Raw genomic sequence first — 16506 nt, forward strand, 5'->3', positions numbered from 1 at the left:
TTCAATGCTGCGAATCAAGAACCAAAGTAAACCACTCCAAAAACCTAACATATTTAGTGCCGTGACTCGGACAAAACCCTGAACTCCACCTTTGAGGTAAGTAGTCTTGGGATAAAACTTTCTGTCTCTGGAGCTGGGCATGAATCTCTGCCTCACTGCCTTTCTCTTTGGGTGCACCCTTCATTTCAGACTTCTGTTCTCACCAATTGGGTAAAAAAAAAGAAAAAGAATACTTCCTAATTTAATGACCAATCTATACTGCAATAGGATCATTACCAATACATCCTTTAAAAGACACACAAGAAATATTCTATACATGTAATAGAATATAGATATATTTTATTCAAGACAAAAAACCTTGTTCTAAAAGTAAGGCCATGTCTACATGAGAGCAAAAATCCCCTTTCTAGACTTGCTTCAACCACGTTCCCCCCGCCGTTGTGGTTGGAGTGCTTTCTACACCATTTAAAAATGTACATGAAGAGGAAGCTGGGGAATTCACTCCTTGCTTGATTTATGACCCCCCAAAATCAAGCTCTTCATGTTTGAGGCATCGACGTGGTGTGAACTGAACGCTGGTTATACCTGGCGCATAATGTCACTTTTATGCAGAATGGCTCTGGAGGGATGAGTAACTAAACTCCCCTTCCACGCTGTATGTGATAGATGCTATGAAAAGAAATTAATTAGGAATCGGGTTTCTCACCCAAAAAAGAAAAAAAATTTATTTAATTTTGAAATTATTATTTTAACAAGTTAAGGCCAAATTCTACCTTGGGAGTACTATAATAGGTAGGTTTATTGTGCCAACCTGACTAATGAGCACATGTAGGATTCACTGAAGGGTAGTTTAATTGAAAGGCTGAGAGAAAAATGGCTCAGCAAGCCTTGCCTTTCTTGTCTCTTGCTCTTTGATGATTGGCACCTTAGCTGGTTCTCTGCCTCAACTTGAGAGCTACACCACCTGAGGGACACCCAATCCGTGGACTGTGTTGCTGTAGTTTGAGGTCCCTTCAACAACTGCTTCAACATGCTACTGGTGTATATATGCATCGCTTGAGCTGGGGAGTGCCTGACCCTGTCATCTGGCTGACTCTTGGTGACCTGCCTTGCTGTTTGCTGCCTGTGGCCTGATTGCCTGATTTGTTCTACAGAGGACTCAGCTGTCTGCTTCCTTGACTTACACCCAGTTGCCCCCATGATTTGAAGGTCTGCCAATGAATTAGCTGTTTCATGGAAGTGAGTTGCAGTGAGCCATTTGTACTGCTCTATAGACTAAAATTAACTATTTATTTTGTGTCTGTCTGTCTGTCTATCTGTCTATCTATCTATCTATCTAATCATGTGTCCTGGTCCTGTTTCTCTAGAGAACCCTGTCTAACACAAGTACCTTTATAGATTTGGGGTTTCTATGGAACCATTCTTTTTGTTGGGTACAGTACTGAAGTCAAAGTGAATTTTTATTCTGAAAATAAGAATGGTAATGATGATACACATATTTGAGTTACATATAATTTAAACCCATCAAAAAAGGACCATCTTCAGCACATAAAACATACACATATGATCTTCGGCGGGGCGGCGCTCATCTAGAGAATGTGTTTCTGTACTTGGCATATCTGTATTTCTTTACTTTGTATTTCATTTTGATTTTCAAAGTCTTCAGGTCACCCTCAAATTTCAGCATTATCAAATTTCCCCTGGTCTCCCTTAATACTTAATGAGTTCATAATGATTTCATGTGAATTCAGCAAGTAACTATAAAAAGCTAAGTAATGTGCGGAGTGACTTCCGATTTCATTTAAAACCCCATAACTGCCCAGCTAGGGTTAGATGACATCACTATCCATAATTTATTTTAAGCAACTTTGGATTAAAAAAAATCCAGGACATTAAAATACTTTAAATTATAAATGCATTTCTGGATGTAATTTGATTGCCTAGTGATTATCAGTGACGTTTTTGTTTTTGTCTTCTGACAAAAGCATTTGTTTCCGATTTGATGCCCAATCCCCCCTCCTATCTGCATTCCCTCCGGTCTCATTCAACACTCAAAAACAACTCCCCTGTAGTTAACCCAGGCCCGTGGCACTTTTGGATGGGTATGATTTGTACTAACTTATCTTAACTGATCTGCACATGTCTGGCGCTAACTAAACCAAACTCAGAAGATACGAAAGTGTTACCTTATCCATCATTTATTGATTTGGTATGGTGCGTGAAGAAGAACAGAGCCGACTGCTAGCATCAAGTTCTGAAACACTTATAGAACCTATCAAGCTACAGGCAGTTTCAAGAGTACATCATTCATAGGGCAGGCGTTCTCAGATCCCTACAAGTGTGCACACAGCCAGTGAGAAAGCACATGGAGTAGAAACTCATTGCCATCAAGTCGATTCGAACTCATCGTGACCCCACAGGACAGGGTGGAATTGCCCTGTTGTTCTCTTTATGGGAGTAGAAAGCCTCATCTTCCTCCCGAGCAGCGGTTGGTGGTTTCCATCTGCTGACCTTGCGATTAGCAGCCCAACTCGTAACCAGGCTCCTTTGCACAACCCCAAAGGACCATGAATTTAACCAAGATCTGAAGACACACCATTCCAACCGTTCCTTACCAAGAAAACAGCGAAGTTATTGGGGGAAAAAAAAGCTCCGTTCTATGTATCCTTGTCCCTTTAGCAGGTCCACTGCCCACAGGACAAGGGTTCTATCCAAGAGCTTCGGCGCCCACCCACCACGTAAGTGTCAAAGTAAAGAAGGCCATGGCCCTGCTCCCCTCAGCACCAAGCAGAAGGACAGTTACTTACACAGTGGTGGCCCACTCCCCGGAGCTCTCCCCATCCATGAGAAGGTGGTTTTTGTCTGGTCCCAGAGGCCCGTAGACAGAGGCAGTTGTGGGAGATGAGGAGGAAAGAGAATCTAGACTGTCGGTAGGGGTGTCCTCCTTAAGCGGGGTAGAGCCATCACCTGAGGGAGGGAGAAGGACATCAGAATTCAGTCAAATACTCAAAGGAAAAAATAAACACCTCCAATCATCAGTGCATAACATGACGTGGTTGCTGTTATGTGCTAGAGAGGGAGTCCCAACCCACAGTGCCTGATGCACATTTGTTCCGATGGCCGTCCTCACAATCATTCCTAGGCTGCGCCCCACTGACGCAGCCGTGTCAGTCCATGTCCTTAAGGGCCTTCCTCTTTTTCCCTGCCCCTCCACTTTACCGAACGTGAATCATGTCTTTCTCCTGGGACTGGTCTCTCCTAACAAGTTGTCCAAAGTATGTAAGACCAAGCCTCCCCACTCGTCTGACTCGATCAGCCAGTCGTTTTACATTTGTAATTCACCCGGAGAGGATTTGAGTGTCCTGTCTTTAAAGTTGATTTGTTATTGCTTAACCCAACGGTGCTCAGGGAGAGTACACAGTGAGGTGCGTTTTCCCCACAAGAAAGCACCACAATCACAATCAGCACAAACAGAAGACGGAAGCCTTAATGGTGACCACAGTGATGTCCTAACTGGAACGGGAACGGTCCTGAGCAAGGGAACCTCATGGGCAATTAGGATCCATGCACCAGCCTCGCAGGGCCTAGCTCTTACTTCCCAGGCACCAATGGGTGCCATTCCCATTTACAATGGCCTTGAAAAGCCACTCCCAGTCACCGCTCAATGCATACAAAATTAAACAACTCTTAAGGGACTATGTCTTTGGAGCCGTCATGTTGGATTGCCCAACTTATTAAAGTCCTGGGACAAAGAGAAACTTCCATTTCCCTGTGCACATTAGGGAGGTTGTTATATAAGAATCGGGCCCCTCTAGTGACTTTAAGGGATGGAGTTAAGCCCCTAAACTAAAAAGCATTTTTGTTACATGTGTTGTATGGTTTACACATTCACAGAGGACCGTTTTTGAAATAGGCTTTGCATCCTTTATATATAGTATGGGCGTTGGTGGGAAATGAAGAAGGCAGACAAGGCAAGACCACAAGAGCAGCGAAGCTGGTCTTCCTGTCCTTCCACAGTAAACCTAGCTACCCTAACACACGCCGCCTGAGCCACACCCATCAGGCTTGGGCTCGCCAGCTAAACGCACGGTCCCCATTAGGCCTTACGTCTCGGAGGGACCCTGCAGAGGCACTGACTTAACAGGTGATTCGTCTTAGCATAAAATGCTATGGAAGCAAATGAACTCCAAGTGGCAGTCCATACCCCCAGCCAACAAAAGCTGCTAGCTGATTGAACCTGTGGTCTCCAGCAGTCCTAGGTCCCAGAAGGAGTCAAGGAATGGTGAAAATGGTTCAGTGTCCTCTTCCTTGCCAAGAGGTTGGTAGTTTGAAACCACTGAGAAGTATCTTGGGTGAAAGGACTGGTGATCTGCTTCTAAAAGGTCACAACCCTGAAAACCCTACCGAGTACAGTCCTAATCTGCAGACAAGGGGTGGCCCTGAGCTGGAGCTGGCTTGACAGCAAATGACAACAGGCCCAGGAAACAGAGGATGAGAGAGCGCCAGGAACAGCAAGGAACTTACCCTCAGAATAACTTCTTTGATGGATTCCAATTCTACCAGTACTGAAATAAGGAAAGCGGTGTCATAGTGGCTTTACAGGTTAGGCTGCTAGCCACAAGGTCTGCGGTTCAAAACCACCAACAGCTCCTTAAGAGAAAGATGAGGCTTTCTACTCCTGTAAAGACTGGTAACCTTGGAAACCCGCAGAGGTGGCTGTATTCATCCACAGGGCTACTGGGAGTCAGAATTCTCTTGATGGCTGTGAGCTTTTTCGGGGTTTTGAGTAATGGAGTACAAGAAGATCCCAGGTTCTGATTAAGCTAGATTCCAAGATGCTAATTATGAAAATGGAACTCCAGAAGAGCTGAATTCCAGGAAGAGGAGTTAAAGATGATGGCTGGGAGAAGGGGCTTCTTATGGCAGCACTTAGAGGGATATTAACTGAATGCGGATCTGCAGATAACAAGAACATATTTCTGAGCTTTTTCTTTCATAAACATGTGGCGCAGTAGCACGGAGGTTATGGGGGGCCCTTCTCCCTGGCTTAAAAATCTTCCTGAAAATCTTTGAGCTGTCTCTGCTGAAATGTACAGTCTGGAATACTATGGTTCCATTTTCAACGAATTCACTTTTTCCACTGCCCCTGACCACAACAGGGTTTAGCTTCTTGGAGTAATTCAGCCCCAAAGAGAGGGGTTAAATTTCAGGCAAATGAACCCAAACCCACTGACAGACCACTGGGATGATGTTCCTTTTGACTTAGTTTCTTTTTGGAGCAGTCTACTGTAGCACAAAGGCTGTTGCTTTCCCTGGGCCTGGATAGCTGCTCAGTTCCAACCAGTCCTTCGTGAGCAGAAGGGGCAGGAATCCCAAGTTTCCCAGGCCCTGCCTGGGTCCCTCAAGCGCCCTGCGCAGTGAGCCCCTGCAAAATCAGGAGGGTCTCAAATGTAACTCCGGCACAAAATCTAAAAGTAAGCCTTTGAACCTTTACCTGCGCTACGGCCGCCAATGCAAAGCTTGGCTAGACGTACCAACAAACCCTTGACCAGCTCTGAAGCAGAACAAGATTACCACAGAAGTGAGTCAGCGGCAGGCAGCTCCCTGGCTGCAGGAGACGGGATCCTGGCACTCAGTCCTCTCTGGGCCGCCGTCCCTGTCTGCAAGGCAGAGCATGAGATAGCACGGGCAGCAAACACGCGATGGGGACCAACTTAGTGCCTGACTCCTTCCTACAAGGAGAAACCTGCCAATGAGAACCACCTTCGGGGAACCGGAGACCAGAGGTCTAATGTTACTTTTGAAAGATGCCTGAGATGTTTTCACAGCCAGATACATGAACTCATCTACATTCCTCTAATCCGTCTTCCAAGCAGACCGAGGCAGTACAAACTGCCATCCAACCTATTCAATCACATCCTATTAAGAGAATTCCTCCCTCCCTGCTTGCCAGTCGCAGTCTGAATCCTCCAGCGAAAATAATATTGGTAGAAGAGAATACGATCAAACAAAGTGACAGTTCACCCTGCTTTCCCACTGCCTGGCAGTCTTTCCTCCTGGACTCTTTGGGGATGGCTCTGTTTCCCCGAGAGAAGCACCAGTCTGAGGGGCCACGAACACCAGCCACATAAACAATAGATACGAAGAGCCATTTCTGCAATGTGGGCTCCTCAAGACGCGCGTGGCCCGCTTCGTAAGTACCACGAAACCAGTGAGACTTACAAAATAATTTTTTGCGATGTTTCCTGATTTCTGGAAGGAACATTTTAAACCCTGAGAAATGAATCTGTAACTGAGAATTAACGCCAGAGAGGCTCATCATTTTCCATCTCGAATTTCCCTTGAGAGGTCAGGCAACCAACCTTTCTTCGGTATTCCCTTCTGACAGGCATCTACAAATAGACAAATCGCCTAGGAGTAAAAGGGTGTTTTAGAGAGTGAACAAAATGGCACTAAAGGACTTTCATTATGAGCAGAATCCAAGACAAGAAAGGCTCTAGAAATAGAACTGGCGCCAGAAAATGACTTCTGCACAGCACCCACCCTCCTCCTCGCCTTTCTCCCCAAAGCACTTTGCCAACCGCCTTGCCTGCCCATCTCTCCTTTCCTCAGGCCATTCTGCATTTTGCTGCCATCTGATGGCTTTCATGGAACTGGTTTTAGACTCCCCCCTCTCCATGATCCTTGGAGACATGTAGAGTTTTGCCATGTGGACAGGGTCCAGGGTCATCCTTGAAGAACCCAACGCTGTGCCAAGCAAACAAAGACCCCTCTGGAAGCCCTGGGACTCGCTGAACATGACCTCTCACTCACATGGACACATGTTGCCTTTGGGAATTCATTGGTTAGCTTTAAGTCAACTTGACAGGAATGTGTGGAAAGTACCCACGAAGTCACAGCTTGATGATGCCCCCTGGCCGTGGGGTCTTTTTACAGGCCACACGGAGAACTTTGCTCTCTCGCCGCTCTTCACCTTCCTGCTTGCCTGGACTATAGGGCGTGATAGCAGCCTGTGTGGCCCATCTGGAGAGCTGTGGCACCGTGGGCCTTGGATCCATGTGACTCTGCACCCACCGGCACGTGACCTCCCAGCTTCCCACTTCACCTTCCTGGTTCACTCACTGAAAACTGCCCGAGTCTAAAGGTGGCTCCAGGGAGTGTCGGACCTACGTACTTGAGTTGGGCTGGTGTGGGTCACATCCTTATTATAAAATTCTTTCTCAATATAAAGTCCTTTCTTGTACATAGGTAGGTATTACTGGTTCTGCTTCTCCAGAAAACCCAGCCTAACACAGGAACTAGGGAGAGTGGGGGCTTTAAAAAGCTCAGTGCACTCTTACACAGCCTACTTTCTCCTGATTCTCATCCCCTCTCCTGAGTAGAATCACCTTTCTATTTACTTATTTAATAAGCGCATATGATAAAGTTTCCATTTATGTCCAAAGCACACCACAAACGCTGCTGTATAAAGTGAAATATCAGTTCCTCACCTGCGGCACAGTGCAGAAGACAAGACAGAAACTAGAGGTGGTGTGTGCCTATAACAGGGCTGTAGGCAGGAGCTTAGAGACCACAGAGAAGGCAGCTTCCCAACCTGCCAGTGGTAAGAGTGAAGGGCGTGTGAGAGGAAAGCCCCAGGAAAGGGAAGAAATATCGGCTGGACTTTCAAGCAATGGGTTCCTGATAGAGAAAATATCAAAGCTGAAAGTTCAGAACACACGAGGGGACCTTGCAGTTATCAGGAGCTCGAGTAACTGAGTTTTGGCTACAGGAGAGGATCAGGTAGAGAAAGTGGGGCAATAATTTGTATACGCATTCCAAAGGAATTGAGAATTTATTTTAAGGATTAAGCTGGCAAGTGCTATGATCCAAGGAAAAGATTCAAGAGATACCCAGGGACTACAGTCATTTGAACTTGATAAGTAAGTGTGAAGGACGAGAGGGGAACACAGGAAACCCTCCAGGTCTTAGCTTGGGCACCTTGATAACTGGTGGAATCATGGACTACTAAAATAGGTGCAACTAGAACAAGGAGCGAGTTTGGCAGAGGAGAAAACAAACTTTTTAGCTTGTGTTACGTTTGAGAAGTCAATAGAAAACCCAGATGAAATTATCCCGAGGGAGACGTTGGATAGGGTAAGACATGATAAAATAATAATAATCTATAAATTATCAAGGGTTCAGGGAAAGGAGGGGGGAAATGAGGAGCTGACACCAAGGGTTCAAGTGGAAACGGGTGTTGTGAGAATGATGAAGTCAACATATGTACTAATGTGCTGGACACAAATGACGTATGTACGGATTGTGATGAGTTGTATGAGCCCCTAATAAAATGATTATTTAAAATAAAAAATAGAATAAAAAAACAAATGGTTTCTCCAGAGTTATGGCAGTATTATGTGAGATAAGGTAGTGGGCACATTAAAAACTTGCAATAAATGGTGAAGAAAAAAAAAAGAAAGAAATTATCCTGAGTGTTGATTACACAACTCTGGCGCTCAGGAAAGAGCTCTGAAATCACTGCATTGACTTGGGAGTCAGAGCGGTAGGGTTGAAGTCACTGCAGTGGTGAGAAAACAAAGGAAGATGCGTTGAAGTACAAGAAAGCATTAGGGAACTCCAGATTTGAGAAGCAGGCTCTCATTCACACTCACACACACACACACCACTATCATTGTTAGAAATGCAAAAGAAGTGTTATTTTGTTGACGTTTTGGATTTTCCTATGGACACAGATTCTTTCAACAACTGGATAAAAAAGTCCACAAAAATCAAGTGCGCATACCTTTCATGACATCGTCTAGAGAGCATTACTCAGTCTGGCTTTGCTAATGAACCTGGAGTCCACAGCAAGTCTTTTTTCATAATAGACTACAGGAATCTACAAAGACTGGTAGAAAATTAGAGCCAGGATGAGGAATACACACTTGACAACTGTACCTTCTCTAACACTTTAGAGCAGCGGTTCTCAACCTTCCTCAGGCCAGGACCCTGCCACACAGCTTCTCCCCCTCCCCCCCCAAAAAAGTATTTTCGTTCCTACTTCATCACTGTAATTTTGCTACTGTAATGAATTGGGCGGCCCCTGTGAAAGGGTCGTTCAACCCCCCACAGGGGTCACGACCCACAGGTTGAGAACCGCTACTTTAGAGGATATTTGTCTCCTTCATCTCAATGTATTAATAAACTTTTACTCTAGTTCAGTGAAGTTTCGTGTTCTGATGATGGAAAACTAGTCTCTCCTTTGATGCTGACTTTTTGGTGATCTCATTTCTTCTTTTCCACCAGATTTCCTGATGGTCCAAAAGTCAGGGATAGCTCCCTCTGAATCCCTGTTTTACTTCCACATAACCTAAGGCTATTTGGTCACAGCATGAAACCTCAGGCGTTTGTTATTCGTCAAAACCGGGCTGTGTCCACAACAGCAAAGCTAGTACAGGGTCCTGGCTTACATTGCTGGAAGACGGCAGAACCAAAAGGGAGGGGGGACAGAGAGGATGAGGAGGGGTCCAGGGAAGAGAAGCCGAAATAAGAAGAAAAGGAAAAGCTCCAGTGTGTAAGTCGAATTTAATTCAAGCAAGTCTCATTGAGACGCATTTGATGAATGGGAAGACAGCTTCAGACTCCGGTGTTTCCGCGGACAGTCTTCTTCCTGTCAGGTCAGGGCAATCTTACAAGTGGCTCACTAGCTAATGGCTGGTCAGTAGGATCCAGAAAGATTTACTGAGAAACAGTAGCTGCACTTGGAACAGAGAACACTCCCTATCTAGGTCAGTCAGGCAAATTTCAGGCAAGATGCCAAGGAAATTTTTCAGTGGAAACCTCCCTCACCTTCCATGTCTGCCCAGTAATAACTAATAAAATAACCCTTAAAAGGGTTTTCAAGCCATAACTTATTCTCACCCAAGAACAAAACAAATAAAAGTTAAAAAGAGAATATATAACTATTCAAAACCCATTAAACATTTCTGTAGATTTGAAACAAAGGAAATATTCACCCCCGGAAAAAAAGCCTACTTGCATCAGGACTAATTGAAACCTGTAAAACTAGCTAGATATCAAGTTCTGTCCAGTCTGTAGCATCTACAGTAGACCAGGCAGGGGGCAGGGGGCTAGAACCAGGATCCTTATATGGTTCTAGAGCCTGGGAGGAGTAAATAGAAGCCAAAATGCTATGACTAAGTTCTTCCATGACCCGAGGCACGACATTTGACATTTGCACGCCTCCCACGCAGGAGATGAAGACTATACACCAGCAACGATAAGATCTTGGTGTGCACCAGGTAGAAACAAGATCTGCACCCGGACTAGATAAAAGAGGGGAGGGAGGGGGGGAGGGAGGGAGGAAGGAAGGAAGGAAGGAGCCAATGCACAATAGCCATGCAGATACTCAAAATTATCCTGCAAATAACCTTGCAGAGGGAACAGCAAACTCACCAAGTGAGCACTCCGGAAGCTCTGAGTCTAAAGTTACAAATGGAACTGCCAACATGTGGGATCCAGAAGACATAAGTTAAAATTAAATGAAAGAAACTCCGTCGACCTCAATCTAGAGGTGTTGGGCACATAAGACTGATTGTTTCAAAATTTAAGAGCACGAGAAGAAAAAAGTACCCAGGCAGAAAGAGCAGATTAAAAAAAAAAAGGCAAAGACCCAGACTGACATGTGACTTCTCAAAAGCAACACCGAGCCCAGACCAAGGCTGAAGCATTAATTTTAGTTTAAAAGAAAATAATTTTCCTTCAAATTTGTAGTATAGAATTTTTATCCAACCAAATGGTCGTTCAAGTGTGAGGGCATAATGGAAATAGTGCTCGACATAAAAACCTCCCAAGGGTTGCTCCCCAAAGACATCCACAGAGAATGCCCTTGGAGAAACTCAGCAGGTCTTCAGAGAGAACAGCATGGGAGGTCCAACTGGTTTGATCATGTCTACTGTTGTCTATAGAAAGAAAAGCTCAGGGGATAAAAAGGAGGAGGAAGGAGGGAGGAAGAAGGAAGTAAACGGAGAGGAAAAAACCACTGAAATAATCCAGAAGCAATATTCTAGAAGGTGCAAACCTGGTCAAGCAAGGTGAACTAGAAGGATCAAGAGTTCATCCAGGTGGGTGCAATGGGGGGGGGGGGGGGGGGGGGGGGGGGGGGGAGAGGAAAGGGATAGAGAGCTAAGTTAAGGAAGTCAGCAGGCAAGTGAATTTAATCTCCAAAAATTGGGGAAGGCATCTTAAAAACAACAATAGAAAAGTTTAAGTAAAGAAGAAAATTAATTAAGGGAAAAGCATACACAGGCAGGAGGAATTACTTTTATACTGACACTAATGCAAGGGAAGCCATGTGGCTTGACCCCCTTAGGTGTTCCTTGGGAGCAAGGTGCACCAGTGTCCCTCTAGAGTTACAGCAGCCTGGGGGAAACCTGTGGGGTAATTCCACTCTGCCCTACAGCCTGTCGGTTGAAATCCATACCCGATAGGTGGATCTCCTGGGATTGAAATCTACTCCATGGCAAAGGGTTGTCATTACAAATAGGAAAGTCCATACAGCAAAAGCTTATATCCTTGAGTTCTTTTTATTTTCATTCTTTTTATTTTTTTATTAGCATGCAAAACCATACTAGGTATCAGCAAGAGCAGTACTGAAGAACTTCTGGGGAGGAAAAAAACAAATCAAATATGCTGGTGATAATGAGTCAGATTAGAACGTAAGGCATCTGGGTGGAGTGAGGGAAGAAATTTCTAAAATGATCATGGGAATCAATGAGAAGATATGACTTAACATATAAAATTTCACTGTACACACAGAGCAGGAAATCCAAAGGCTTAACCACGATTTATCTGTGAGGCTATCTGCAACCAAAATGAGGCGTTCTGCTGGTGCAATGGGTTAAGCACGAGTCGTTTTAACCCACAAGTCACTCCACAGGAGCAAGGTGAAGCTGTCTACTCCTGTAAAGATTCAGTCTCAGAAATCCTCAGGAGCCATTCTACATGGGCTTAAGGGTTGCTATGAGTCAGAATCCATTGAGAGCAGTGGATTCAACCAAAAATAGGTGGAGGACCCACCCTTTTACCCAGAGAAGGCAAGCAAAGTCACTCTAGTTAATATCCATTAAATCCTCATTTCCTCTTGTGGCTAGATTTTCGTATCATTCTGCATAAAATTATACTATTTTCATCCTGCACTTTCATTTAGATAGGTCCACACAATAACAATAAGCTTCTCTGAACTCATTGTCACCCAATCTATTCTCATGGTGACCCTATGGGACACGGTAAAACGGCCCCTGTGGATTTCCAAGACTGTAACTCTTTATGAGGGTAGAAAGTTTAGAGGATTTCAAATTCTTCGTTACCCAATTAACATTGGCTCCATGTCTGTTCGAATGATGCTGTATAGAAGCAGGATTCAAGCACCAAAATTTAGGCTTCATATCTGAGAGTCACGAGGGTTCGTGAAGTGGGGGGAGAGAAAGGAAATCCTGAATGATAAAAAAAAATCTCTGGGGCAAAAGCCATCGTAGCAAAGCGACTCTTCCCTGGTGAAGAGCTCTGGGAGGGGGGTTGATGAGAAGAGACAGAAACTGGGGTGAGTTATGAAGAGAGATTAAGAAAATACTGTTTTTGTTTGCTTTGCTAAATTACATAAACCTCTTTAAATGATAACCTTTGAACTAAGCAGGAAATGTTCACGTCCCAGGTTCTAACACGTGGCAAACAGCATGACGTCAATAAAAGCTACTTCTGGCAATCATGTCTTTCCACCTGTTACCTGGAACACGTGGGGGAAAAAGGGGGGGAGGGTTGTCTAGTATCAGGGACAGTACTTCCAAACTAATTTCAGAGAATCTGGGTTGGTACATCTTACACCATGGCAAAAACTAGTTACCAGTTTTACAACTGCACTATTATAGTACGTAAAACTTATTCTAGTCCAAATTATCATAAGTCAAACATCTTTTCCTTCCCCCTCGTTCAAAATGCTGTTGGACTTAGCACTGTAAACATAAGAGCGGAGCGTGCCCAGGAACTGGGGAGAAGTTGCATATATGAAACAGTGGAAAGAAACCATTTTGCAAAACCAACTTTTATAAAGGTAGAGAGAACAACAATTGAATTTTAAGTTTGATAGAGACCAAAGGAAATAGTTAACATGCGATCTTGAGTGATTCAAGTGCATCACAATTTTTCAGGTCCACCAAGCAGTGTTGTTCTCTAAAGAGTGGCTAATACAGGACATTTCTGAAATGAGACATCATTGACCTGTTAGAGTGGATCAGAGCAATGACCCATCTCGTTTGGGATCCCGTTTTTACTACACAAATCCATTGGTTTTTCCATGGCTTCGTGCTACCAACCCAAATCTTGGAAGTATATCATAATGTCTGCTTGCTCTCAAACTACTGCAAGACACTCTTGTGGACAGGGAATCAACCAAGTCTTCCAACTCTGAGGAGCATGTCTCCCAGAATCGTTTACTATTATTGCTCCCTCCACCCCACCCCCCAAAAAGGGAGAGCAAATTTGCACAGTATTTTATGTTTGCATGCTGTCTTAGCTTTGCTATTCCTACAATTACTGAATTTCAGACAACAGGGCTGCCAGATAGCCAGACTTTCCTGAAGACTCAGGAAAAAATGGCAAAATAACATGTCCACATAACACAGAAAAATAGCCCATCTTGAAGTGCTCGATTATCTAAGATTGATTTCTTCCAAGTAGGCCACCTCCTTGGTTGCTGAAGAAAAGGCTTGTTCCATCGTGACCTTCCCAGAGGCTTGGCAAGGCCTGAACCTCGTGAGTCCTATGACCCTCTCTAATGGGAAACTGCAGCCTCCAACTGGAAGAGCAGGTCACGAGGGAACAGTGTGTGAGAGGCACGGCGTGCTGAGAAAGGCCATGGCCGGATCCATATGCCAATCACCACCTACCCGGCCAAGGAAACCTGGCACCCGTCTCACGTCTCTCTATATGCTCGTCTATGTGACCAACTGGAAGGGCCAAAGAACTGAGAAAACTCGGTTTCTAAAGGAACAGCAACTGTGGCGTCAAACAGGCAAGGACCCACAGGAGACAAGAAATAAAGCGGAGCTCTATTTTTTCATGCCAGAGATTTATGCTTTTTTTTTAGATTTATTCTTTATACTCCTCCAAACCTAGGCAAGAAAGGGCAATACATTATTTAACCAATATATTTTAAATGTATATATTAGTTTTCCTTAACTGGAAACACAAAGAGTGGATTTATTTTACAAACTGGAATAAGAAACACGAGTTAGGAAACTCTAAATTTGACTTTAAATTGAACTTTTAAATTAGAAAATGAAACCAGGGTTCTTGGTTTTTTTTTTCCTTTAAAAAGTATACCCAATCCTACCATCTAAGGACAAGTCTTCATTACAGTTTATAGATTCTAACTCATAGAAGCAGTACTAGGCAAAGTAACACTGCCTCACTGGGTTTCCAAGGCTGTCCATCTGTAAAGGAGAAGATTACCACATCTTCCTCCCGTGGAGCAGAAGGGAGGTTTGAACTGCTAACCTTCCAGTTAGCTGCCAAGCACTTAAAAACTGCACCACCAAGGCTCCCTCCCATTAAACTCTATACGCACTGTCACTGAGTCAGTTCTAATGCCCCTGTGGGTTTCCATGAGCCCATGGTGAACTAGGTTGCATTGATTACAGTTAGAAAATCATTTACATTTATTGCCCAGAAATCTTCCTTAAGTCTTCCATTAGCAGGGAAAGGGAATGGGGTGTAAGAAATTAAGTCTGCCAATTGCACCATTAAGGAAAGGACGCTAATTGTGTTTCTCAGCACAACTGCCAAGTGGAAGGAGAGGCTCCTCAAGTCCCAGTAACCCCATTTATAAGTTAGAGTGCAAGTTAAACAATGTCCGATGCTGTGGCAAAGGGACAAAACACGTCCATTTCTTTCTTTTCATTTTGCCTTCACGGAATAGGACAAGCCATAACGGGGACCATGATGAGGCTGAGTTAACAATCAGATTGAGGACAGCCAGTGGCTGGAGGAGAATATTTCACTGCAGTAATATACTTCCTTTATCTGAAATCATATCAAAATCCCCACCCCCACCCCAAACTACATCTAGATTTTGCATCTCCAAAGAAACGAAATAAGAGAAAAGGCAACTCTTGAACTACAAATTAAAATGTCACACCGAACCAGGAAAACATGTAATAAAAACGCCATAAAATTAAAAAGTAGAGTTTTATACAGTTTTGCCCAAGGATTTGTTTTTTTAATTAAGCATAATGCATACTTTCCAAAAAGCTACTGGACAGCTAAAATATCCTGGGGGTGAATGCTAGAAAACTGATGTGTGAACCAGATATATTATAATCCTATCACATAAAATGCACTCTCCCATTATAAAGTTACAACAATAGCCAATAAGCATCAGGTTACAATTCAAGGAATCACTTCTATTACTTGCAAAGGTTGATGAAAGTCAATTAAACAGCAAATAAGACCAGATCAGATGCAATGTCGGTAGAAGTCAAAGCTACCTGATTGATATCATAAAGCAGAAAGTATTTTACATTATATTACAGTCCTGGGATATTTACTTACCTATAGAAAGTTCTGCCTAAACAAACAAACAAAAATTTAACCACGTACGACTATCCAGAGAAACAAAAAAAAAAGTAATGAGATACTGTACCAGTCTTCCACAGACTGCTGAGGAAGCCCACCATGTGAACAGTCAGGAAATTTAGAACACTCTGGTATGGTAGGTTATGCCTTGGGCTGCTAACAACAAGGTCAGCAGTTCAAACCCACTAGCTGGATGTAGAAATAGATGATCAAAATTGTCCTTAATGAAAAAAACTGTGATGTGACAAGAAAGTAGCAACATGATTTAGTATCTTCAGGAAGCAGTGAATTCCTAAATGACTAACAACCTGGTAAAGCATCAAGTAAGAACCTCAGATAGCGTTACCAATAATTAACCCAAAAGAACTCCGCTACACAGAATAAGCCCACCTCACTGCCATGGAGTCTATAAAATGGGTAGAATCGTCTCTGCATTTCTGAGACTATTTACAGGAGTAGAAAGCCTCTCTTCCTCCCTTGGAACAGCTGGTAGTTTTGAACTGCTGCCCTTGCAGTTAGCAGTCCACCTCGTAATCACTATACCACCAGGGCTCCTGAACCCAAGAGAAGGCGTTTCTTTAGGTAAGTAGTTGAAGATAGTAGATCTGTAATACTTCATACTATATCATTAGATAAACTGTGGGACTTTCCCTCCTACTTCCCCCTCCTACATGGCTCATTTCTGCTAAACTGTATCATGCCCCAAGTTCAAAACCAGTCACCGCTGGCTTTCTTTCTCCTTTATCTCCTGAATTATGACCACAACACTGGTTGCTTTAAGAAAAACTAATCTTCAGGGTTTTTTAAAAAAGAAATCATTTTATTTGGGGCTTGTACAACTCTTATCACAATCCATCCATCCATCCATCCATCCATCCATCCATCCATCCATCC

General features: G+C 43.7%; 1 protein-coding gene across 1 annotated transcript in view; it reads right to left on the reverse strand.

Moving 5' to 3' along the window:
* The window catches only part of ARHGAP10 (Rho GTPase activating protein 10), a 275523-nt gene that overhangs the window by 30378 nt on the left and 228639 nt on the right, over window positions 1-16506 (reverse strand). The window contains exon 18 of the mRNA XM_030887201.2: window positions 2808-2967. Within this exon, the coding sequence (XP_030743061.2) occupies window positions 2808-2967 (160 nt within the window). The remainder of the gene's footprint in view (window positions 1-2807; window positions 2968-16506) is intronic.

The sequence above is a fragment of the Echinops telfairi genome, unplaced genomic scaffold (genome assembly GCF_000313985.2).
Source record: "Echinops telfairi isolate 266 unplaced genomic scaffold, ASM31398v2 ScPeMD7_5868;HRSCAF=6743_1, whole genome shotgun sequence".
NCBI lineage: Eukaryota > Metazoa > Chordata > Mammalia > Afrosoricida > Tenrecidae > Echinops > Echinops telfairi.